Source organism: Chanodichthys erythropterus, chromosome 12 (assembly GCF_024489055.1).
Source record: "Chanodichthys erythropterus isolate Z2021 chromosome 12, ASM2448905v1, whole genome shotgun sequence".
NCBI lineage: Eukaryota > Metazoa > Chordata > Actinopteri > Cypriniformes > Xenocyprididae > Chanodichthys > Chanodichthys erythropterus.
The window spans coordinates 18043633-18071539 of NC_090232.1; the positions used below are offsets into that span (position 1 = coordinate 18043633).

The 27907-nt window shown below is 35.5% G+C and overlaps 1 protein-coding gene across 2 annotated transcripts; it reads right to left on the reverse strand.

Annotated features, from left to right (window-relative positions):
• Positions 1-27907, reverse strand: ugt8 (UDP glycosyltransferase 8). Of its 2 annotated transcripts, none has more exons than XM_067404443.1 (6): positions 27518-27907; positions 18134-18960; positions 12831-12973; positions 7074-7150; positions 4807-5026; positions 1-3223 (listed from the first exon to the last, which is right to left on the reverse strand). In XM_067404443.1, the coding sequence occupies exons 2-6, from the start codon at positions 18956-18958 to the stop codon at positions 2863-2865; spliced, it is 1626 nt and encodes a 541-aa protein (XP_067260544.1). In that variant the 5' UTR covers positions 18959-18960; positions 27518-27907; the 3' UTR covers positions 1-2862. The 2 variants fall into 2 exon arrangements, with proteins under 2 accessions (XP_067260544.1, XP_067260543.1); XM_067404442.1 differs by having other exon boundaries at positions 2-3223; positions 27585-27906.

Consider the following 27907-nt stretch of genomic DNA (forward strand, 5'->3'; position numbering starts at 1 on the left):
TAAGAAATCAGAAAAATACCCTGCTGTCTTTTTATTGCAAAATGTATTGTAAAAAAAAAAATCATTATGAAAAACAATGGGGGAACAAAACACCAGTTTGAAAAAAAAATCATAATGCTTTACCATTTTCACAGGATAGCAGTAGTGAGTTAGCAAAGCATATCAACCTGATAGCAACAAAAGCACATGCAAGAACATTTTGCATTACGAGGATCATCATTTAGACACAAGTATCAATGAGGTCATGGGAAAAACCGAGACTTCAGGACAGTGGAACTTAACACCACGTATGTGCCCTGTGACTTTCAGACTAGCTCGCTGAATTTCCATTGGTGTTACGGGTGACAACATCTTTTCTTATCCGTTTACATCACAATCGAGAGAGAATCATCAGATGACAAGAATAAGCAAACAAAATTTTTAATGTTTATTTAGCATTAGTATTTTTGTTTGTCTTTTTATGTACATGATAACACAGACACACGTGAAGTCATTATGAAAAAAAATGGGGGAAAAAAGACAACTCCTGCAAGCAGCTTTTAACAACTAATTCTACAAGGACTTGATCAAGAAACAGACTACAAGTGACAAAGAAAGGCATTGATGTACTTAAAGGGAACTGGAACATTGGTTTTAAATTATCAGTATATAAAGTGAAAGCTGGGCACAAATAGGCTCAAGCAACCCCATTCAAATGTACATGCATACATGTTTCACATATGAAATCACAATCTATAACCACTCACACATACACACAAACACAGCCTTTAGTGTTAGAGCCCTTCTGCAGCTTTCCTCTGTTGTTAACCATCTAATATTAATACTGAAAATCATACAAAACAAACAACTACAAAATAATTATAATGTTCAAAGTGTGCGAGAGTGCGTCACTGTTTCACCAGTCATAGCTATGATGCATTTGCAGCCCGTGTATTTTCAAGTATGGACAGTCTAAAACAGTGCTTGGCTGAAGAAATGCTTTAAGCCTCATGGTAAAAACAGTTTCCAATTTTTATGACTCCAGTAATTTTTCATTTCAGTTATTTTGGTTTTGATTCTTAAAGTTCTTAGGGTGATTTGCCGGTGTTGGTGTTTGGTGATCTGGGAAAAATATGGTTTATCTGAACAGTGGTAGAACATGACAGTGCAGTTCTAATGTATTATACAACACTTTTCAAGAACTGACAACCTTTATAACCTCCACATAATGCAAATAACTATGCCTACTGGCTTAAATATGTCCACAATTTCATAGTCATTCATAAAAGCTTCACTGTAACGTAGGTACCACTTTGTATTTTGATAAATCAAGTGCGTTTCAAATGTTGCGGTGCATTTAAAACAATTATACATTTCTAAAACAAGACTATTACTGGCAACAGTTCAGTCTGACATTGAGTTGTAAAACCAGCATGTGATTTTATAACAAGTTGTCCAGTGGCATTTAAAAAAAAAAAAAAAGGGCGAGAATGCACTTTAACGCACAAATAATTTGCAGAAGTTCTGTTTATTGCCACTTTAAAAACATTTTTTTTTTAAGTTGCACAACTAAATGTTAGATTGAAATGTTACCAAAAAAATATTGCCTTTCACAGAACGTCCGTTGATGAAAAGAAGCAGTAGAGCACCATGGGATATGTTAATTACAGTACCAAAATCCTCCAGGTCACTCTAGGCCTATTGATCTGTGGGAACATACAAGCAAACAGTCTTTTGCTTTGATAACAACACTAGTCTGATACGCGTTCTAATAAAAATGTAGTTTGTTTGGGACATTTTGAGACACACAGGCACTCACACATAAAAACTACTGTATAACCCTTCCCCTGTTTAAGCATGATTTGCTTAATGAAAGAAACTATACAGTAAAGATGAACTGAGTGCATGACTTAACCTAAACATCCATGAAGCAACAGAATAGTATGGGTACATGGCTTAATTGAAATAAAATGTATCATTTTGCTCATTTGAACCCAACAAGAGGACTATGTGAAGGGGTGTTACACATGATCTGCACCCTTCTGAAGAAACTAAAGTTGTGCTATCAATTCATTAAATGACACTAGATGAGAACAACAAAACAAAAGGGGAAAAGTGGTAAAGTAGTGATGTTCTAAGAATGTTAGTATACCAGTATACTGGCTCCAAATCCCAAATTATTGTAAATGGAAACAAGATTTGAAGTGCAACTATCCTCAACAAAGGCTCTAGCATTTTGCATAGCTAGCTAGCAATGTAGCAACTAGCAGCATTAGCTGAGGTTGTAAGTTAGCAAAGCATGCTAGACATCATTAAAGATTAAGGCAAGGCTGGCAACATAAACATTAGCAAATATGCTAGCTTGCTAATGTCCAATTAACATTGCTAAAGAAATGAAAATGGAGTAGGGACGGAGTGCGTGAGACATAAATATAGAACATAAATTAAATTCAATGCACAACAGTCAACAGTGCTCTGTGTGCAAAAAGTATGAAATTTCTATAAATAGATAGAGATTTTTGATGTATTTGGATGTAGTGAAACCTGATGCCCCATAATAGCTTCTTGTTAAAACCACAAATTTCTAAACTTCAGAACCATTGCTTTTTCCACAAGGATAAAATCAACATTCAGGACCATTGAACAACTGAACATTAACTCCATTCAATGGGAAAAAAACATCCTCAGGAGTTTTCCATTTATGTTTTCTGGTTTCCTTCCATTCTTCCTTACTTTGGCTTCCTACTTACAGTACATTGTTATAATGGTTGGTTTGTTTCTTTATTGACCCATGTATTTATTTCCTGGATAGGCCCTGCTCTGAGTGAAGAGTAGTTAATTCCTCTCTTTAGTAAAGCGTTAGTGTTGACTTCTCCTAGTGCTTTACTTTAGTTTCTTCTCTGTACTTCTAACATGGCCATTTTTTTTGTGCTTGCCATTTGGAATCCCATTATGACAGTGTCCATTCACCTTCTCCACTGGAGATGAACCGCGCCCCATGCGTGATTTGATGCACTTGCTTATTCGGTATAGGCAGTAGCCAAGGAGAAGCAGGCACACTCCTATCACCACGGCGACGTCTAATAAGAAGTACTGATAGGTGGGGATCTCGTAGACTGCAGAGCGGAGGTGATCGGCGCCACGGTGACGGAGTATATAGCTAATCCAGTAAACTGCCCGACTCACTGGATGACCAGGCTGATCTTTATGAATCTGAGACAGCAACTGTGCTCGCTCACGATACCTTAACAGAAAGAGATGGAGAGGTTTTTAGAACAAGTACATCACCAACAGGATGTTGATCTTGGCCACAAGATGGCACTGTACCATAGTTTCTCTTCCTAAACATAATTCTTCAGGTTTGAAGTTCTATGAACACAATCAGCAAGCAACTTAAACAAATCTGATCTTCACCTTTTGTGAATCTAATTCAAATCTATTAGTTAGTAATAAATCCTAATTAAAAAAAGGTATCAAGCAAGAAAGAAAGTCATACATGTACAGATTTTGAAAAATATAAGGTTAAGTAAATAATGACAGAGTTTTCATTTCGGGGTGAACTATCTCTTTAAAGGTGCAATATGTAAGAACTTTGCAGTAACATACCCAAAAACCACTAGGCCAATGTTATATATTTTGTTCACTTGAGTACTTATATCCCAAATGTTTCCAACTATTTGTAAATCATGAGAAAATTGCAATTTTAACCAAGGATACATGTGAGGAGTCGCCTGTCAATTGCGTCATACCCGCGTTACCCTCGGTTTTATTTTGTAGAAACCATGGAAACACCAAAGACGCCTTAATATATTACATGTTTTAATAGGCAAGGGAACATCTGTTTTTGATATATTTATAGACAGAAAACTAATTAGCATAATCAAATGCATCTTTATTTTTAGTAAGAGTAATACAGCATTTTCTCTTCTACATTACATTTTAAAATTAATTTCATGCCATTTATCAACACAAGCCATCCAGCATTTAATATGATATTCTAAAATCAATCTATCTTACTGCAGTGTGCAACAAGTATCTTACAGCAGCCACAGAGCGAATGCACAGAGTAACGTTAGAACATCATTTTCAACACACTCAAATGTATCTAATATGATAAACAGAGCTGTGTTACCTCATACTCATGACCGGAAAAGCGGAAGCAGCGCTGGTGACTGTGGCATAATAATAAAAGTTCTGCTGCTCGTGGCGTTGCATTCAAGTCTCGTTAACAATCGCTCCAGCGGCCTCGTTTAGCTCCCACAACACTCGGCCCTGCTCTGCTTCATACTACAGTAACATTAATAATCTCTATCCTGGTTATATTCTACCGGCTGTGAGGTGAAGACCACATGTCCCAAGTTTCCACACTCAAACTTGACGTCATCTAGCTACGCCTTTGTTTTGAATAGTTAACCTCTAGCAGCAAAAATATATTTTGAATAGGCCTCTGTTTTGAATAGGCCTCTAGCGACCTCTAGCGGACAGAACATTCTACATATTGCACCTTTAATACACCTAAAATCTCTAAAATTCAGTCTCTAGCAACTATTAAACTATGTTCCTCTTTGGCTCCATTGGATTTGTTAAAACACTATGGATCTGCAAATATTGACACAATTGCGGGGTCTTCAATAGGTCTTGTTTATCGTTAAACTTGAGTAACCCCAATTCCACAGTCATTAAAGATTAACCTGACTGTGTGTGGGTTTGGATTTGTATTACCTGTTTTTTGACCGACATTTTACAATGGCTGCAGATAGTGTGTGCGAGTGCTTAACAATGCACTTTATTCATTTTATACAGGCATTTTATACACAAACGAATTACCTTTTGTCTGTAATGACATTAACCATGGCAGTATAAAGGTCATCCTCACTCATTCTTTTCCACTCAAGCATTATGCCCATGCCTTTGGCTTGAACTCGTGTCATGGTGTCATAGTGATCTCCAAACAGCGGAACACCCACCACGGGCACACCGTGATACATGGCCTCATAGATGCTGTTCAAGCCCCCGTGGCTCAAGAAGGCCCGTGTGCTTGTCTGTCCTGTGGGTGAACAAGAGATACTATGTGAGAGAAAAAAAACTACAATTATATTGAAAAATGTGCAATTTACAAACAAATACTATAAATCCCTGAACATTTACCATATTTTCTGCATTGTACTCATCATTTAACTGTGGTATTTTAAGTGGGATCATAGTAACAACAGGGTTACTCTTTACCATGGTAACAACATGGTTTTATACAAACTGTTATTTCCTATGAAAAATACCATTACTAAAAGTAGATTTTACATTTTCAGAAGAAAATGCAAGTGGCCTTTGTCTTGGTGGCACAACCTAGGGTGTTCTGGGTGGTTATTGGCCCATAAAGATCTCAACTTATGACATTCTGTCTCCATTTTAACTCTAAGTAACTGATTTTCCCATTTTATCATCTGTCAGTCTGATTGCTTAGAAAAGTAAAGGCACACCTGTCATTGATAAGCGATTAGATGTATAATTCACGTATAATGCATAAACAATGTGAGATGAGTTACACACCCAAAATCAATATTGGGGTTTTGTATTCAGGAAACAGTGATGTGCGCCTCACCAAATTCCCAAAACTATAAAGTAAAAGTCCCATAATTCTACTAAAAATTAAAGTTAACAAGCTTGATCTAATAGTAAGCAGTTTTACATTCAGTTGATTCTGTCTGAACATGATCCAGTCCTGGCCTTTACATTCGTTCCTCCCTGTGCATGCTAACACTTCTTCCTCTGAATGAGTCCCAGTGAACAAAGACTTTTATTGACCATTTCAGAGTCGCTAGTTGTACATTAGCTCATCTAGTACTCTCATATCTCTTTAAAAATACATTTAAATGACACATAGGAAAATCAAAGGGACATTTGCATACTTTTTTTGTAAATTTGCCTGAGGTTTCTCACAGATAGGATGAGGTGTGTATCACTTTCTCACTGGTACTGACATGAAGCAGAACTGTTTCATTTTATGAATAAAGCTGCATACAGTTTTTTCATGACCATGGGTCACTGATCTTGAAGTTCAGTCCAGCTGAACCTCAAACAAGTAAGTGTTTGTGTTAAACTGCTGAGGGTCCTCAGAGAAGAAATGCCTTGGGTTCATCCTGTCTATCGACTTTGTGTGTCAGACTTTTTTCTTGTTGTTATCTCTAGTCGAATGAGCAGACCAGACTAATGGAAGACCAAAGCACAGGATGTATCAACTAGGTCATTCAGAGAACAGGAAGTGTTGCGGACAGCAGAAAGACAGTGAGAGAAAGAGAGAAAAGACAGAATGATGGAGACAGAAAGATCCTCTGTGACCTCAAGCCCATGGTGCACAATGAGACAGAAAATCATTCACACAAACAAACACGCAGGCTTTGTGTCCTCTGATACAACAGAGACATTATCCAAAGAGATGCAGAAAAGAGCAGTGAGGAGGATGAGCTCTCTCTCTCTCCCTTACACACACACTAATAAAAATAATTTTCTAAATAAGCTTTCCATTAAAAATCTCTAAACAGCCTTAAAACAAGGTATAATTTACTTGAGAAGCAAAACTGCATAAAAGTTTGGATCAAGATTTGATCAAGTCTTTTGATTTTGACTTCCTGATTTACAGGAAAACAGGGATATTTTGAAATACTATTACAATTTAAAATAACTGTTAATAAAAAAAATGTAATTTATTCCTGTGATGGCAAAGCCGAATTTTCAGCAGCCATTACTCCAGTCTTCAGTGTCACGTGATCCTTCAGAAATCATTCTAATATGCATATTTGGTGGTCAAGAAACATTTCTTTACAAATATTAAATATTATTAAATATTAAGGATTCTTAAATGAACAGAAGCACAGCATTTATTTGAAATACAATACTTTGTGAAATGAAAAAGTCTTTGCCACTTTTGATCAATTTAATGTATCCTAGCTGAATTTATTTAAAGTATTAATGTCTTTTAAAATATATAGTGTATAGAGGTCTGGAACAAAAATTCCTTTGTTTTTACAGTGCAGAGGGAACATGCAATGTTAATTCAAATGTAATTTTATTAAGTGAGAGATAGGACGTATACTTACCCAACAGGTCGTTCTGTGGCATCCAGTCCACTAGTTTAGTATTGTTGCCAAGATTGGGGGGAGGAACTCCGGAGAACCTAAGAGAGATTAAATTCGGTAAGATACAGGTAGCTCATTTTTTAAAACATTAAAAACCTTTTAGGTCATCTAGGGCTAGTGAATGAGACAATCATCAGCTGACAAGAATGAAGAATTTGATAGTTATTCAAAGCATTATAGATACACTGTGAGATCAGGGGAGTGAGGTACATCAAAGACATAGAGTATGAGAGAGACAGAGACCAAATATTTTGCATGCATAGATTAGTTTAATAATAAAGCTTACATTCAGAAGGCAAATAAAAAGCAAAAGATAAAAGATGATCAACCAGCACCTATCAACCCCTCAGCTTCCTTCAGAGCTTATAAAGGCTACAAAGTGCAGTACTGCATGCCATATTTAAACATATATAAACAAGAGCAATAACCATTATACTTTTGAGCATGTCACTGAATGCAACATGAAACTGTATTCAAAACCCATTTGACTATGTAAAGTGACAGATTTCCAAATAAAACAGCAAAAACTATGTAGGATGGGACCTGGAAGTTGAAGTCAATTACTGTGGTAACAATTGGTATAGAAGTATAGATTTTCCTACAACAGTCGCCTAAAACAATGGCAAAATATCTACAGTATAATGCTATTGGTTAGCAGTTTTTGCTGACCACATGGCCTAGGTGACATCAGCGGAAAAGGAAATTAATATCAGATTACGACGACAAACATTTATTCTTTAGAACAACATGCACTGATGAACTGTACTCAAGAACACCAGGAACACACTACTGTTCAAAATTTGGGGTCGGTAAGGTTTTTTTTAAAATGACATTAAATACCTTTTTTTCAGCAAGGATGCATTTAATTGATGAAAAGTGACAGTAAAGACATTTATAATGTTACAAAAGATTTATATTTAAAACAAAGGATTTTTTCCTATTTTCTATTCATCAAAGAATCTTGAAAAAAAGTATCATGGTTTCCACAAAAATATAAAGCAGCACAACTGTTTTCAACACCGATAATAATAAGAAATGTTTGTGATAAGAAATGTTATGCCGAAAGTCACATGAACAAACAGAAAAACCAGTCTCATTGCATTCTCTTAACGGAGAAAGTGTTAATGGCAGTAGTACGAACTGACAACGATCTATGGACTTCTAAGGTAATCATCTAACCTAGATAGTATTGTTGGCATTTTTTCGATTTAAATCTCTAAATGTTAGTGAGAAGAATTAAAAAAAAAAAAAACTTTTACACATCAAACTGCATATGCGATGGACACTGTTTATGATCATCTTTGCTCGCTCCTTTGAAGGTATGTTGAAAAAAAAACAATATATATTTAACAAAGCAAATGCAAAAGACCTGAACTGGAAGCGATGCAGCCTGTTTTACAGAATATGCAAGTTTGTTGCATAACCCCCATTAGAAAGATTTCTGAAGGACCATGTGACTCTAAAGACTGGAGTTAGAAAATTCAGCTTTGCTTTTACATTAAAAAGTTACATGATAATATACTAAAAATTGTTATTTTAAATTGTGATATTTCACAATATTACTGTTTTACTGTATTTTTGATTAAATAAATGCAGCCTTGGTGATCATAAAGAATTCTTTCAAAACCATTAAAAAAAACTTACAGACCCCAAATGAACTTTTGAAAGGTATGTGTTTTGAGAAATTAAATAGCCTGGTCAACTGTAATTTCACGTTGGCTTTAAGAAATAAATACTGTAAGTCTTTGGATATCTGCTAAATGACTAATTAAACCAACAACAATAGTTCTTCAGTGAAGATTACATGAAGCCTTTGCTTTAAAGTCTGGCTTAAGACTTAGTAAAGGTCCGGGTTATGTCTTCTCTGTCACTGGTAGGCAAACGCACATAGGGCCATTATGCGCCATACCTAATGACAAACATTCTACAGTTACTAAGAAACCTGACAGCAGTCAGTGACTCTAATTACCATTACTAAAACTAAAACGTATGCACATGTCAGAGAGAAAGAGTTCAGACCATATGTTCATGACGTAACAACATGGTATATTTTTGTGGATTACTGGAGCGTGTTTGTCTATCTGTACATTGTATTTAGCTGATATGTGTGTGTTCCCTGGGCATTTCTACTCCCAACAGCATCCTCGTTAGTAAAGTCTTGCCATGGCACATTTGCATGAACACAAGAAAGCAACTGAGATTATATGGCATGACTACAGGAGTCATGACAATATGAATGCCTATGGCAACAAAAGGTGCTGCTATTTATAAACATGTAGTCGCAATTAGGAAAAGATAAAGAGGAAAGAACTATCTTTTTTTTTTTTTTTTTTTGTAGGCATAAAGAAACAAAATTCCATCAATGAGATATTGAAAGTTTACTTGCACTTGTGACATATTTTACACTATATCTAATACGGCATCACCTCTCAAATCCTAAACTAGGGCCCCCTATTTTAATGATCTAAACACAAAGTGTAAAGCGCACGGCGCAGGTGCACTCAGGGCATGTCCAAATCCACTATTTTAACGGCGGAAAAGCGGTCCGTGCGCCAGGGCGCATTTTTGAAATGGGTTGTCCCTATTCTTGTAATGAGTAATGGGCGTAACGTTCAATAAACCAATCAGAGTGTCATCTCCCATTCCCTTTAAGAGCGAGATGCGCTCGCGCCATGGCAGATTGCTATTTACATGGCGGAATTTGTTGGCGGAAAAGCTGAACACTTTTCAAGCGAAGAAACCGATCTGCTTGTGCGCGAAGTTAAAGCGGGCTTGCAAATGCAGGCTTTCAAATAGCTCCACGCGATGAGTCAGTTAATATATATGTGTGTGTATTGGCACGATTGTTCAATTAATTAGCCAATTTCGTTCATCATTATAAGTAGTAATAGGCTGAATTGAAAATAAGTAGCCTAATTCTAATACACGCAATGACTATTCATCATTACATTTTTATATTTATGTAGCCTACACAATAATATTCTTTTACACAGTAATCCTTTTGTTTTTAATATTTGGCATGTTTGTGTGATGCGCATCCCTGTGTGTAATAAGCAAAGTCAACGCGCACTTTGGACGCACCCAGAGGTGCAGTTTCTACCAACGCGCTCTAACAAAAAAATATTGCGCCATTGACTTTAGACTAGGTTTGAGTTGGTCTATGGCGCAGTCTATTTTCAGCTCCTTAAAATAGCAATGCGCCGACAATGTGCCTGAACACACTTCTTTTTTAGACCAGCACGCCCATGGGCGCACCAACTGGCACAAATGCATTTACTAATTTAAGGATGTGGCGCTGAACGGGAAAACGCGAACGGCGCCGGACGCAAACTAGCAAACACACTTGCGCTGCACCTTGCATCGCATTGCGCCAGGTGTATTATAGGGCCCATGGTGTTCATTTTAGTAGTCTAGGCTAAATAGTTTACCAATTTACATAATGTTCTTGAAAACTATTATACCAAGCAGCAGCCCCCTATATTTATGATTAACAATCAATTGATTAATTAGTTATAAACTCGTTGCTATGAATACAGGTCCCATCAGTTGTCTTCCTATGAATGACTTGTTTGTCATTGAGTCAGTGTTGCTGATGCAAAATAGGCCCTTCGTTACCAAACACCAAATAACTAAATTAGGATACAATTATGAGTCATTCGTAAACTGTTAAAAATTAAACTGTTGGTTACTTTAAAACTAACCTTCATCTGGGAGATCACAGGGATATGTGAATATTTGATCTGTTAAATCCACAATATGTAAATTTTCGCCGCTAGAGGTGGCTTATCCTTGATTGTGTGGAATTATGGGAGGTGTCATTTTCATGTCTACAGCCAGTGGAAAAGAGTCAGGATGGGACTCGGGCAGAAATCATGTTCATCATGTTAACGTTACTGAGGTATGAAGCAGAGCAGGGCCGAGTGCTGTGAGAGCTGAACGAGGCCGCTGGAGCGATTGCTAATGAGAGACGAACGCGACATGCCTCGAGAGCAGCGGAACTTTTATTATGCCACAGTCGCCGTTTCTGCTTTTTTTGGTTTAGCGTATGTGGGGTAATGCAGCGCTGTTTATCATATTAGATGCATTTGTGTGTTGAAAGTTGTTATAATGCTACTCTGCGTTCACTTGGCAGCTGCTATGAGACAATTGTTGCGTACTGCAGTAAGCTTGATCATATATTAGTCATGGTAAAACATGGTACTTGCAGTAAATCAGGAAAATGAGATTTAATCAAGAAGCTATATAACATGATTAGTTTTCAGTCGATTAATGAATCCAAACAGTTTCTCATACTTAATGCAAATATTATGTAATGCATCTTTGGTGTTTCCATGTTTTCTACAAAATAAAACCAGATATCGAGGGTAACACAGATATGATGTCATTGATAGGCGATGCACAGACACAGCCCGTGTCCTGGTTAAAATTGCATATTTCTCTGGATTTTAACATTCTTGGAAACATTTGGGATAATGTAAGTACACAAGTCAACAAAATATCTAACGTTGTTCTATAGTGGATTTGGATATTTGAATCCAAAAATCCTACTGTACATATTGTGCTTTTAACTGGTAGCATATGTCAGATTTATTGCATGACTCAGGCAGAGAAAAGCTGGTGCTATCAAACATTGTTTACTTAATCAACTGAGTCAGTGTAATATATATATATATATATATACACAACATTTCTTTCATGGCAGGAAATTTGTGCTGGTTGCTCTTTTCCATGCCATTATTACTCATGGGGACTGAGGCTTTCAAGCTTCAAAAAGGTTACAAAATTATCATAATTACAGTATTAGTAATGTTGTTCTATATTCATAGCAAAGTTCAATTTTGGTCAATTCCTCACACAAAACAATCATATGGTTTCAGATGACTTGGAACATAGCACATAATATGAACTACTTTTAGATAGTCCCCATTCATTGTATTTAAAAAAGGAACCAGTACAAATCTTTAAAAATTCCAAGTCATATAAGTTCATAACATGAGTAAATAATGATAGAAGTGTGATTGTTGGGTGAACTACTCCTATTATACACAATTCCTATATAATTTAAGGTGAGAGTATCAAAGGCAATTTGTATACCATTTTAGAGATCATTTGTCTCTGAGCACATTGTAATGAAAGTGTATTTCTGAAAGTCTTAAACACAACATACCACAGTATAAAATTATGATCAGAGTAATGATTACATAATCTTTTATAGATTGTCTTTTTAAAATTTTAATTTCCCTGGATTATGCCCTGTGAACTACCATTACATCTCGAAGGATTAAGTGTCCCTCCACCTCCAAATAAGGAAGAAGATTTGTTAGGATTTATTGGGGTCTCCAATTTGGAGATAAAGTTACTTCTTCAAAAAACAAACACACTGACATCATTTCTAATTATTGACAACTCTCTCAGTATAACAAGTGAGTCTATACATGCTATATGACAATCTTTTAGTCTGAAATTAATTCATGAAGTTTTGCATTTATAAAACCATTAGAAAGTCCAACAAACCATCAGATCATTTTGAATGAGGGTTTACAAAGGGAAAACAAAATAGATAGTTGTAGCCACAGGCTTATCAGTGGCCCACCACCATATCAGTTGCCAATGGATACTTTGTGATAGAAAAAACTTTAATGGAATGATACGCAGGTGATCTGATCTGTTGGTAAAATGGTTCACCGATCTCATGAATGAAAGAGTGAATGGCAGTACCTCCAGATGACTCTCTGGGGTAGACGGCTCAAGGCTCCTGCAAGTTTCTGAGCAATCTCATCTGACAGATACTTCACTCCTGCACCAAACGACACCACCACGAAACCATGTTCATCTGTATCCTTCACCCAGGCTTCAAACTCCTGTACACACAGATCGAATACAATACAGTTCAACAGTCCATCTATGAAATTTGTGCTGACTATATTTGCAAGACACAGCAATTCAACATTATATGGAAATCAAAAGCCAGACCAAACAATTCAAAGGGTTGCATATGTTCCATGGTAGATGTTCACGTGGTAGCATATAAATTGAATCAACAAAAGTAATTTCCTGATTGGTAGAAATTCAGTATCAGTGTTCACCAGCACATTGAAACCTAGTTTGTCCGAGGGTTAAAGGCATTGCTTACAACTGTCAATTCTAAACAAGTGAAAACATTTTGTTCATATGGTTTTAAGGTGTGGACGTGTCTCAAGCTACTTTACCTTTGTCATAGACATACTGCATGTTTAGGAATCCCTCAACCTGAAACATTCATGATCAAGATTTCTCAAAACCTGTTTTTCCTATTTTGTCAACCACAGAGAAATGGCATTTTCAAATAGCACCAATAGTTATGTCACTACTATGGAAAATAGAATAAACATGGTGTACAAATGTCAGTGTCTTTTTTTAAGCTAGACTTTAGACCAGGTGTGTCAAACACATTTTAGATTTATTAAACCTTGGCACATCCACAGAGAGCAATCTGGAGCATATAAAGTGCAGAATGACTTTATTCTGCCTTAATAACCAACACTGGAACTTAGATTACATATACATGTAGTTAACAAAAAAAATAAATAAATCACAGAATATTAACCAAACAACACTGGTAACACAAGATAACAGTCATATAAACCACCTAAAGCAGAACATTACCACAAAGTTAAGCCTAAAAGAAGACACTGTGTGGCTAATATTGAACGCCAAAGTGGAAAAATGACAAAAAAAGACAGTTTTGTGACAGTGGTGTCACCCAAAGATATTTTGTTATTTAAAAACGTGTTCTGTCATCACATTCAACACATCTCCAACGTCACCTGATTAAAAAAAAAAAAAAAAAAAAAACTTCATAGGCTATGATGAATGCTTAAGAGTTATGATAATAATTTAATAATGGGAATATTTACTGAGACTGTTTATGAACAGATGTATTCAATCTTTTAACTTTGTGAACCTAATGTTGATATCACGTCAGTAACCTAGTAACTTTCACACAATATGTGCCATAGGTTGCCATAAAAAGGACATGGAGTTACTATGTGTAAAGCACTGTTTACATGGAGCAAACATAACCAGAAGTTCATCCACTTAGAAAACCTATTCTCAAACAAACACACACACACAAAGATTATTTAAACAGATTTATAGCTCAAATTATAAAGTTAAGTGCTGTAAAAGTGTTGGTTCGTATTTTGGGATTTAGCGTTTGATTTTTATATTAAACATTGCTTTAATATCAGATTTTATCTGTCATTTGTTGAATGAGTAAGGCTTTGTGTTAGCATGTTAGCATCTATGAAAGCTTGACTGAGGCCTGTTACAATATTAGCAATGCAATTTTCAAACTGAAAGTGCATTATGGTAAGCAAAAAGTGCATTGTTGTGTCTGTAGTGCAATTTTTAGCAGAAATAAAATATAGGACTAATGAAAGTGTTAGCCTTTTGTGTTAGCAGTTAGCATAGCATCAGAATGAGTGGGGTTTTGTGTAAGAACTGCTTTCTTGCTGTCTGAAGCAGTCCAGCTGCAGCTGAACAGCCTGCATTGGCCTGGCACTGACTGTCCGCTCCTCACACACTGGTCTCAGTGTCCTTCATACACACCCGACAATGGGCACATTTACACACACACACTCTGCACTGACAAACACACTATTTGCATTATGGCTCCACAGCATACAATGAGGCCATTTGGGTGCTTGGTATTCCAAAAGTGCAAGCTTAGGCTCAGAACCCCCCACTCCTATTCAATGGACAGCTCCGCGCAATCACCCGCATTGATAAGAATGGCCTTTGTGAGCATAACGCCCTTATGGCAAAATCAAAACTTCATATCATTTTGGGTGAAATCAGACTGAACACAGAGGTAATAATGACTTAAATACACTGGATATTTTCTTAATGTTTATATAGCCACTTGCATATTGCACATTTTCACCACATCAGGCCTAATGAATATTAAAGTGGAAGGTGGACCTAGGTCACTTGTTAGTAGAGGGAGTGGGTTGTGGCATTTGTGAGGCTGAAGATCAAATGAAAATGAGGTTCCTGCGTCAGTTGATCCCCATTTCATGACGTAATTTTCTTGGCATTCATGAACACGAGTCAAAAGAACTGCATGTGTGCACAATGCATTTACTGAAAGAACAAGGAAACTTTGGAACAGTAATTGTAACTGTATCCTAACAGTCGATTGTTGAGCAGACAAACACATGTTGGTATTTAAATTGATCCAAATGTACTGTTTATAAGCTTGCCATTTAGAATGTGAACTAGTAGACAACAAAAAGAGTGATAAGGGATTGCATCGGTATTAAAATTCTATTTTGAAATTAATGAACAATAAAACACTAAGATCACTCATTGTAAATGCTGAATTTAGGCATCACTTTATAATGTACAGTATGAAAAATAGATATTCATTATGGTATTTGCTAAAGATTACATTTTTTTAATGTTATTAAATTATTAAAGAAACACTCTCAGTAAAGTTTATCAGTCATATTATTATTATTATATTAAAGTTCGGGGCAGTACCCTTGGCCCCCTCATTTACATGTCCGCCCCCCATATTTCTGATTGTTTCAAATAAAAAATTAAAGATTTGTTGAATTGTTACTATAACTGATTGAATGACTCTTTTCAAACTGGTTTTATTTTTGTCCCTTGTTTTGTCTTCTTTGTACCTTAATTAACATGTGGTGATGCACAAATTTCAATATTATGCTTTTCCAGTAAATTATGAAAAGATGAGCGAGTAGGAGAAAAAATGGCATCTACATCTGAGCCTACTTTACCTTCCCAGGACTAAATCAATAGCGATTAATGAGTGCAGTATCTGCCTGTTTTTCTAGTGTTCTGACCTGGTTTTTTTACTGAGGATGCCATGTGAACACTATGGCGTTTCATTTGAAGAAGCAGGAACACCACATTTCTTTCTACTTCTGCATAGGAAATTAGAAGATGGTCACTGTTCTGTCTTTTCCCTCATAGAAGTTTTGGACACCGGATGTCTTCCCAAACATGAGTCTCAAGACTGTAAAAGATAATGGGTCTCATTCATGAAACACGAGCAGAACAAATTTTTGTGTAAATCGTGTGTAAAGTGGTTCTGGCGTAAATTTTCGGATTCATTAAAATATTCGTATTTTCCAAATGTTAGTTGGTACGAAAGAAATCTACACTTGCTCCCAGCCATGCGTAAATAGTGCATTTAACATCCGAATGTTTTGCTCATTAATAAGGCTGCATTTTAATTCAACTTAATAAGGTACATATTTACACAGCATTTTGAAAAAAATATTATATATAGTAATTACATACGTTTTTTTCTTTTTACTTTTATTGTGAGAGCCAGTAATAGCATCTGCAAACGGAGCACTTTAATCAAATAATTAATTGATTTCAAATAATGGCCCCTTAATTGTTATGGAAATTGTTTCCTAAAAAATGATCCACATCCGTAAGACCTTTGCTCATCTTCGGAAACAGATTTAGATATTTTTGATGAAATCTGAGAGTTTTTTTTATCCCCCATAGAAAGCAACATAATTACCACATTCAAGGTCCAGAGAAGTAGTAAAGACATCGTTAAAATAGTTAAAATAGTTAACCTTAATGTTATAAAGCAACGAGAATACTTTTTGTGCGCAAAAAACAAAACAAAAATAAGTTTTTTCAACAATTTCTAGTTTTCTGGACCTTGAATGTGGCAAATGTTACTTTCTATGTGGAATAAAAAAAACCTCTCGGATTTCATCAAAATATCTTAATTTGTGTTCCGAAGATGAATAAGGGTATAACGGGTTTGGAAAGATGTGAGGGTGAGTAATTAATGACAGAAATTTCATTTTTGGGTGAACTAACCCTTTAAGGTTTCTCGGGAAACTCTAACAGTAGTTCAGGTACAGAAATTAAAATAAAATAACACTTCATAGTCTGCACTGTATAAATTAAATATTGTCTACTTCTTATTATAATTACAAAAGTTATTCAGTCAAGAGTAGTGAGTGATTCTTTGTCTTTTGCTGTTTGATTAACATAGACAGCAGCAGGAATATTACGCTGCTGTCACTTTAAGACTTAATGTACTGATCCAATATATTTTAGTGGCCCCCTCATTTTAAGATAGGACCCCACAAAAATAAAATTCTGGCTAAGCTACTGCCTTAGATTGGTAATATAAGGTACATCTATGGACCTTTACAGGTAAATAAGATACATAGATGACCCTTTAATGGTACTGCCCCAGTGATAAGTGATAAGGTGTTCATGAATGCCAAGAAAATTACGTCACGAAATGGGAATCAACGTAGCAGGAACCTCATTTTCATTTGATCTTCAGCCTCACAAATGCCACAACCCACTCCCTCTACTAATTTTTGCACATTTTCTCTGACAGTGAATGCTATGGTGGCTTAGCAGTGCATAACACAATGAAATTAAAAAAGCAAACATAAGTTAACACAGCAAAGTTAAGCCACAACACAGCAGAATCAAGCCATGACACAATGGAATCAAGCCACAACAAAACGTTCCTTTCTCAGCCATCATAGTGTTGAATGTTAAAGCTAACATTCATGCTAGCAATTCAAGCGTCCATAAAAAGTACAGGTACAGTAAAAAAGGTTCAAAATTTGGATCATTCCCTACAGTATAATGCCAGAATGTTAGCATTAACACATCCTCTATGGTGGCCAAGAAACATCAAACAATGCGCTGATTGCACAATAGGCGGCTGTGTGTGAATTGGCCCATATGGGAAGTTCAGTATTGTGGCTTGGCTCATTCAACTCTAACTGTGCCATAGATATGGATGACTTAATTTAGCCTTATAGTGGTAAACTAGCATTTCCATTGTGTTTTGACTTGGTTCCACTCGGTGTTAACTTAGCTTTTTACATTTTGTTATGATGTGCACTACTGGGCCAGCCTATTATGGTACCGGTAGCTTGTGCATCCCTTAAAGTGAGTAGTAGGAGTAAACATAGCAATGTTTAGAGAATGTTTTAAATATAATAGCAGTGGTTTCTTACCTGAGGCAAGGGGCTGGGGGGTTTGGTGAGGATGCCCCCTACATACACAACATGTGGCAAAGTGGGTCGTGGAAATTCCAGTGCCAGGTCAGTACACAGCATCCAGAGTCGACTGTTCTGAACCAGATCATGCATGGACACCGATGGCTGGATGTTGTACTTCCTCATGATGCGATCATACTTGGGTAGAACCAGGAACTGGACACCAAACCTGGAAACCAGGTACACTGCTGTGTTAGTTACCCGTTGCAACAATGACATACGGTCCGTTAGTAGAGAGTTAAATTCTGGGACGTAAGACAGAGGTGCTGGTGCCCCAACTTCAGCAGGGTACCACAATCCTGTGCTGAATACTGCGTACTGGACACCCAGGATGTGAGCTATGACAAATCCACACATCTCATTGGGATCAACAAGCAGGAGGTCAAAATGTTCATGTTTTAGCTGCTCCATGACAGAAGCACTCCCAACAACGGCATCACAGTTTTGAGAATAGTGGTCCAGGATGTCAAAAAGCTCCAGTGCTGTGAGACGCCCTGAAAAGATGTTGCGAACTTTTGATTGGAGGAAGTCATCAGCTGAGGTGCTGTTAAAGATTCCAGGGTAGCGCTGGAGACGATAATGGTTGGAAGGTGGGATCTCCCGACCTTCGGAGACCAGGAAAACTGTCTCGTGGCCCTCTGCGTGGAGAGCAGAAGCCAGGGTCTTAAAGATATACAGGTGGCTCTCAAACATAATTGGAGGAACTACCACTATCTTAGCTGCCCAGGAGAAATTTGTCGCTAAACACCACATTAATGTGGCAAGCAGGAGAAAGGACTTCATGACTGCAGAAAGAGAGAAAGAAAACATTATTAGTGACTCTTGTCTATTATTAACCTTACTGAGCAACTACATAAATCAGAACATTGTTTTAACATCTTAGCAATGCTAAGCAATTCTATGTCCAAACTGAAAGTGCATTATGGTCTTCTGTTAGTACTGTAGTGGAATTGTTATCACAAAACAATAAATGGAATTAATGGTACAGTATATAGTGCTAGCCTTTTGTGTTAGCTGCTAGCATACTCTCAAAATTATTTTTTTGATTCCGTTCACTTTATTTAAACAATATATTTTGATTTAACACACTTGTTTCTAATTCAAACATGATTCAAAATGACTTGAAATGGTTACTTTTTGGGATAACTCAATGTTTTCATTTTGAAAGAACAGGTACTGTAGGTCAAAAATGAATTTTGCTGCTTGTTCAATTTACTTAAAACAAGTTCACTCAACACAATTCTTTCATCAAGTTTAACATGAATGACTACATGAATGATTTTAGTTGTTTCAATAGCATCATTGAAAATAGGAACAGGATTTCTGCTTCACATCATGCTTTGCACGGTACTGGATAGGGAGCATATATGATGAAATAAAGTGATATTTTATGCATTTTTATTCAAGATGATAAACTGGAGAGACTTGTTAATGTTCTATTATGCTGGTATTTAAAAGAGTTTCTGTTTTTAGGGGGTTACCATTGTGGTGAAGTGTAGACCATGTGTTAGGATGAACTTAAATTGTTTTAATAAAGTAATTTAATAAAGCCACTGCTATGAGAACGCAAAATCAATGACAGTGGTTCCATGTGATCGAAACATGTTATTTCTACTCAAATACTTCAGGTAGGATGAACTTGATTGAAACAAGTTATTTGGACATGTATATTTATGTTTCAGTTTACTCAATTCAATTAAGTTCATCATACATTATTATTATTATTATTATTACAAGTATTTGAGTAGAGATAACATGTTTCCATTGTGTGGGACCACCATCCATAACTGAATTAAGTATTATTTTTTTTTTTAGCCTCAGAATGACCTGGAGATTGTTTACATAATTAACTACTAAAAATAACAACATCTGACTCATTAAGTACTAAAAAAATAATTGTTTTTAACTGTAATTGTTAATGATTGTTGCTAATTTTACTGTGTTTGAAAATTTTATGAGCTCTGACCATTCACCTGAATTACAGCTCAATAACAAAGCCTTCGCATAGTCATAAAAGTGCAAATTTTCTAAATCATCAAATGGATAGCATTTAGAACCAGAGACTGATTCAGCCCGCATGACCAGGACCCACACTGTGTACTCTGTGTGTCATAGCAAATGTGCGTCATGACTGAGGTTGTATGTATGGGCCTATAACACTGTAGATTATTTTCTCTATTATAATTACCAAGGTTCATTGTGTAATCTGTAAGCATACATATAAGTCACTTTACCTGTACATACATATTTCACACAAAATAGCCACCTTGTGCTCCCAACTATACTGAAAAAAACTATACTCTAATTATTAAATGATATCCAACTATACTGAAAAATGTATGGGTTTACTGGAAGTCCTGTTTGTTTTTCCAAATTTGATCTTTAGAACTGTTAATCAAGGAAAGTTACCCCACACTCTTTTCAACAAAATGAACACAAGGAAGAATTATATTTCATAATTTTTATTTACATGCAGAACGATATACAATAATGAACAACAATATTTACATATATATACACACTACTGTTCAAAAGTTTTTGAATCGATTGAATAAAAGAGAGAGTTTTAACTGAATTGTTTTTGTTATTAAAGTTTAAATCAGAGACATGAAACATCTCTGTTTTAAAGGAATAGTTCACCGAAAAATTAAAACTATCCCATAATTTATTAACCCTCAGGCCATCCGAGGTGTATATGACTTTGTTCTTTCAGCCGAACACAGTCAGAGTTATATTAAATAATATCCTGGCTCTAATTATTAAATGATATCCAGCTTTGTAATGGCATTGAATAGTGCCCCGAGTTTTTGAATCTCCAAAAAGCGCATCTATTCATCATAAAAGTAATCTAATTCTAGTGGGTCAATAAATGCCTTCTGAAGCGAAGCGATGGGTTATTTTAAATAAAAAATATCCATATTTAAAACTTTCTAAACTATAATCAGTCTTCCAGCAATGGCTGTACACACACGTTCACAAGAGAGATGTATGACGTTGCTCCTCTTCTATCAAAATCCTTCAACATTTTTCTTTAAAACTTCTCATTTTAGAATTCTAATTTGTGACCGCCATTTTATTTTGCTCTATCCTCTGCGCTTCCACATTCATCACTTCTCACATAAGCTTGCGCTACTCCTACATCCTACGTCGGGTCAGAGGTCACCCTTCTGCTGGAACTCGACAATCTCATGAACAAGAAAAAAGATAGTCCTGGGAAGATTTGAGGGTGAGTAAATTATGGGATAACGTGAACTATCCCTTTAAAAATTTAATACCTCTAAGTCTATTCTAATTACATGTTTCTCGAGAATAATTAATGCCCAAATAAAATGATTCACAATTTTGCTTAATGTAATATCACCAAAAAATTACTGTGAAGTATATATATATATATATATATATATATATATATATATATATATATATACACTACCACTCAAAAGTTTGGGATCGGTAAGATTTTTAATGTTTTTAAAAGAAGTTTCGTCTGCTCACCAAGGGTGCATTTACTTAATTAACAATACAGTAAAAAAAGTAATATTGTGAAATATTATTACAATTTAAAATGACTGTTTTCTATTTGAAAATATTTTAAAATGTAATTTATTCCTGTGATGCAAAGCTGAATTTTCAGCATCGTTAATCCAGTCTTCAGTGTAACATGATCCTTCAGAAATCATTCTAATATGCTGATCTGCTGCTCAATAAATATGTAATGTGTACAATTGTACAAAATATTTGTGTACAATATTTATTTTCTGGATTCTTTGATGAATAGAAAGTTCAAAAGCATTTATTTGAAATATAATCTTTTGTAACATTATAAATGTCTTTACTGTCACTTTTGATTGATTTAATGCATCCTTGCTGAATAAAAGTATTCATTTCTTTAATTTCTTTTCAAAAAATTTATTTTCAAAAAAAATAAAAATAAAAATTCTTACTGACCCCAAACTTTTGAACGGTAGTGTAAAATGTTACAAAAGCTTTGTATTTCAGATAAATGCTGTTCTTTTGAACTTTCTATTCATCAAGGAAACCTGAAAAAAAAAAAGTACACAACTGTTTTCAACATTGATAATAATAACAAATATTTCTTGAGGATAATCATCATATTAGAATGATTTCTGAAGGATCATGTGACACTGACGACTGGAGTAATGATACTGAAAATTCAGCTTTGCCATCACGAGAATAAATTACTTTGTAAAATATATTCAAATAGAAAACAGTTATTTTAAATTGTAATAACTTTTCACCACACCACCAAAATTATACACTACTGTTCAAAAGTTTGGGATCTGTAAGATTTTTGATGTTTTTAAAAGAAGTTTCATCTGCTCGCCAAGGATGCATTTAATTAAAATGACAGTAAAAACAGTAATATTGTGAAACAATTTACAATTTAAAATAACTGTTTTAATAACTGTTTAAATAACTGTTTTCTATTTTAATATATTTTACAAAGTAATTTATTCCTGTGATGCAAAGCTGAATTTTCAGCATCATTACTCCAGTCTTCAGTGTCACATGATCCTTCAGAAATCATTCTAATATGCTGATCTGCTGCTCAATAAACATTTATGATTATTTTCAATGTTGAAAACAGTTGTGTACTTTTTTTTCAGGTTTCCTTGATGAATAGAAAGTTCAAAAGAACAGCATTTATCTGAAATACAAAGCTTTTGTAAAATTATACACTCCTGTCCAAAAGTTTGGGGTCAGTAAGAATTTTATTTTTTTTTTATTTTTTTTTTAAGAAATTAATACTTTTATTCAGCAAGGATACATTAAATTGATCAAAAGTGACATTAAAGACATGTGTAATGTTACAAAAGATTATATTTCAAATAAACTCTGCTCTTTTGAACTTTCTATTCATCAAAGAAGCCTACACAAATATTTTGTACAATTTTACACAATAAATGTTTCTTGAGCAGCAGATCAGCATATTAGAATGATTTCTGAAGGATCATGTGACACTGAAGAATGGAGTAATGAAGATGAAAATTCAGGTTTGCCATGACAGGAATAAATTACATATTAAAATATTTTCAAATAGAAAACAGTTATTTTAAATTGTAATAATATTTCACAGTATTACTGTTTTTACTGTATTTTTAATTAAATAAATGAAGCCTTGGTGAGCAGACAAAACTTAAAAAAAAAAAACAACAACATAAAAAATCTTACCAATCCCAAACTTTTGAACGGTAGTGTATATATTTTTTGGACACATCAAAAACAAAGTCATTTGAGCCATACAATAAATCAATAAAAATGACCAATTTACCACTGGTTCTCAGGAAATGTCTGCATGCCTTAACTGCCCCAGGCTTTAATAATAGGTTTAAACAATCCCTAAGACGGTTCTCATCTGTCATCTTTAGCCTCTCTTTAGTCTCACACCTTAATTAAAGAACGGATCCTACAGCAGGTCATGAGCCTGGGGATCCAATAAACAGGTGCATGTGACTGTGTGAGGGAAGAAAGACAAAGATACACACAAAGGTAAATCAAGAGGTGAGAACCAAAAGATAATGAGAATGAGGGCTTTTTATTCTGTTAACGCTTTTTATTCTGTTAGTGTCCACGCTGTCTCTGTGGACATGACCCTGTGTGATCTGGGTTTATAAACTGCATCCTTTCAAACTATTGTACCTTTATTTTGGGTGTGCCTTCAAATGAGGTTCGCCAAAAGTCTCTATCCTCAGATAGTTAAATCAACAGTGTGCTGCACGAAAAAATCTTCTCTAAAAACAAAAGAAACGTCCCTGTCAGTAAAAGTGGAAGCTATGAATATTGCTGTTGTGTTTAAGATTTACAAACCACTCTGTTCCCAAATTAAACAGAATGATTGTCCTTAAAAGGATAGTTCACCCAAAATTTTAATTCTGTCATCATTTACTCCCCCTCAAGTTTTTCCAAACCTGTATAAATTTCTTTGTTCTGCTGAACACAAAGGAAGATATAATGACTATGGTAGTCAATGGAGGGCGAGATCTGCTTGGTTACAAACATTCTTCCAAATATCTTCCTTTGTGTTCAGCAGAACAAAGACATTTATACAGGTTTGGAACAACTTGAGGGGGAGTAAATGATGACAGAATTTTCATTTTTGGGTGAAATATCCCTTTAGATAATAAGACAAGTAAAGTATGGTGAAATAAATCTATGAAACTCCTACCTGTAAGTAAGAAACAGGTGTTTAGTGGTTTTCAGACACAGTAAATCTTCAGTGCGAAGGAGACTTCAGAGGGTATGTTTCCCCGGCCATATAAGCCAGCTGTTCGGGTATATTTCCCATTTCTCTTGCTTTTAAATGACAGCTGTTGTTACTACCGTGACCCTTCCACCATTTGGCTCTCTCAGTTTCAGGTGGGCTATCACTATTACAACTTTTTTATACCAGACTGTTGATGGTTGCCATGGCAACCCTGCCAGAGTCAAGCTGTACCCTAGCAACGTCATAGCTTGTATTACTAATGGATGGTTCAGGTTTCCTGCCCATAAGAAAGGAGAATCATTTGCTATTAAACACATGGAAAACGGTGAGATGAACGATAAAACTGATAATGTGATCACATTGTCTAGGCTGCCAAATTTAAAAAAAAAAAACTTGATAAAAGTGTATTTTCTTGATTACACTACCGATTATTAAACTGGATTCAAAATCAACCAGTATTCCCTTTGATGACAAATACGATACTTCTTTATGGCATAATAATAACTGCATGATCATTAGACTAAAACAATAAAAACATTATATGCGCTAATATGTACTGGTTAATATTGTTATTACATTTGACCCAAATGGTCAAAAAAATTAAGAAAATAAAAAAGTAACTACATTAAATATTGGTTGTCGATCTCTCTCAAAACTGCCTTTCAAAGTCCTTAATAACAAGTGAAAAACCCCCAGGTTTTGAAGTCACTGCCAAATTTGGACTAATATGAATTTGTTTGTCATGTACAGCAGGTTAACACCTGCATACATTTATGAAAACATTATTTTACTGAAGGGTATTTGTGATTTAGAACAAACCGTTTCCAACTCCGTCTTTATCTATTCATTATACAGAAACAGTAACATTTCTGAGAGAAACACTGTATTTTACATTTAAATAGTGTATGTGTCAGATTTAAGCATTTAAACATGAACTTTCTAGGAGTAGGGGAAAGGTTATTTACACAAGCAGGCATGGCTTGATGATATCATCATGCCATTTTATATGCCTTCAAGACCTGAAGTCACATTAACACACGTGCGTTACAGTCAGGTGACACATTATGACAACTATGCTACCTGATAAAGGGTAATGAATACCCAGACAATCAATAAAAGAACAAATCCATGCATGGGGTGATCAGTGTGAATACGTCTTAGGAGTTATATGGGTTTCTTTAACCATAAATGGGGGTTTTCCCCGCTCATGAAAAAAAAGCTTATTTTATTTATCAAACAAGGCTTAAAAAAAAATATCATATTTTATGTGCTTTTTATTTAGTTTTATTTTTGATATAATACACCTGGACAAAAGGTACAGGACTCACAAAATAAACAGTGGTGAATAACCATGACAAGGCCTTTTTTTCTGGTAAATTAGGCAACAAATGAACTTGATCGAAATCTCTAATGTTCCACTAGGGTGACACAACTGACACACCACACACCAGTGACAATCTCATTCCAGGACCTCACGTGGTAAAAAAAAGACAGTGCAAATTAACAATTCAGTTCAGAGCTTAATGCTGACATCAAAACCCCACTGAAGACCCCACTAAAGACACTACATACCTGGAAAGAATGACGTTAGTCAGAATAAGTGATTGGCTAATGGATGCTTTGCGTGTGGTACACGAGTTCGAATGGACTTTCAATATGCAAAGAAATGCAAAACCCGCCACATCCTTTTCAAGGAAAAGATGTCCTCTATTCATGCAAGAGGACAAAACAGCTGATTTTATCTTACAGTAAATCCAAATGTCATGGAAATCAGATAATATTGGTGTATATTCAAATAATATCTCACACAGAGATTGAAAGAAAAATCTCTGCCCTAAACAAAAAAAACTCCTGCTATCACACCATTTCTGATCAATCCTAGTGGTTGTCACTAAAATTGCACAATACACACACCTGTATCAGGACAGCAGACTGTAAGGTAAAGTCCAAACAACAGACGCTCACAGCCACAGACCTAAACTGGCCTAACAGGATCTTCCCTCCCCCCACTGCACACATTTACTATGCCCTTTAAATGATACTGCTTTGACAAGATGGAAAAATGAACGAGAATGAATGTTGTATAAGTGCTGGGAGTTTTTCATACTATTATTATGCATTACATTACATGGGACACTCCCCCAGCACTGAAGTGAGGACAATGTAAATCACATAATATGTTTAGAGAGAAACTGTAAACTGTGCAAGGCAGAATATTAGCACAATTATGATTGCATTCACAAAGTTGGTCATGCTCCTTTTTTGGTCTATAACTATTAAATTATATAAAAGAAATGCATGATTTGAATACACATGTTTTATAATGAATCAATTTCTCGGGGGTGAGAAAGTGTTTTAGTATTTTTTTTTTCATTGGTTACACGATTTGACATCTTTAGGACCAATTATTTTGTGTGTGTATCTCACCTTGGACATCCTTCTTTGTCATTGACCCCAATAGGCTAACCTTATTTTGTTTCTTTATATAAACTAGTCTTTTTGTGAATGTCATTAGGCATCTCACAGGTTATAAGACACGTCATTTAGAAACCATAAATATTTCAACCTTGATCCAGAAACATTATTGTATTAGTAGTAGGCTAGTAGTAGTAGTAGCATTTTACAACAAAACAGTAATAAAAACACATCGAAGACTAGAATATTTATTTCATCTTAATTAACTAGCCTATCTCTTTATTGTAGGTTTTTTTAATTAATTTATATTTTTTTTAATCTATGTTAAGCAGGAGTTGAATGTCAGTCTTACTGCAAGATGCCCCCTGCCAAACTATCGCTCTCCAGTTAAATATTGATGAAGTGGGCCGGTAAAAGTGAGCAGGTAAATCTTTAGATCACGTCCCAAATGCTCATTTGTTTCTCGATCTTCAGGAAACGATTTTAAAGACATCATGTGACGGGTAGTCGATCATATCATGATGCAGTATCATGGAGAAAAAAAAAAAAACTAATTTCGATTCAACACCGAGACTTCAAAACACGTAACTCGCAGGAGCAGCGCGAGCACATTTAAATGTAGTCCAACTCCACAAAACAACACAAAACACAAATGACACACCTAAATGTAAGCTTCCTGTAAATAGTGAAGGCTAATTTACCCGCACTCACTGAATGCAGCGCGATAACACCTGTTTCTAAACGGAAACGCCGCCCTTCGCCGCTTACCTGTACAGGTGAACCGGTAAATTCGGTGTCCTAATGTATGTGAAATTCACGTCCCCTCGATCTCCTTAGCCTCTGACGCTTTTACATAAATCCACAAATGGTGTTGGCCGGTTAAAACTGCCCGTTTGCCACAACAGGCGAGGTGGTTTTCCCAATGGCTATGAGATGAGGCGTTGTGTATCAAGGCTCCAGGGAGGGCGGGATATACGAAACCTCAATTCACAGTGACTGCAGGGAGTGGTCGAGTCATGGCACTGTAAACGCAAGAACAATATGAGACTTCGGCCTTCTAGATCCCCTGGGAAGCGTCAGGTGCGTCGTTT

Excerpts from the sequence above, each read along its gene's own strand:
- ugt8 (XM_067404443.1), bottom strand. The coding sequence starts at position 18,958 with ATGAAGTCCTTTCTCCTGCTTGCCACATTAATGTGGTGTTTAGCGACA. Across the intron at positions 12,974-18,133 it reads CCCCCAGCCCCTTGCCTCAG|GAGTTTGAAGCCTGGGTGAA; the intron begins GTAAGAAACCAC and ends CTGTGTGTACAG. Across the intron at positions 3,224-4,806 it reads AATGTCATTACAGACAAAAG|GTATCGTGAGCGAGCACAGT; the intron begins GTAATTCGTTTG and ends CTTTCTGTTAAG.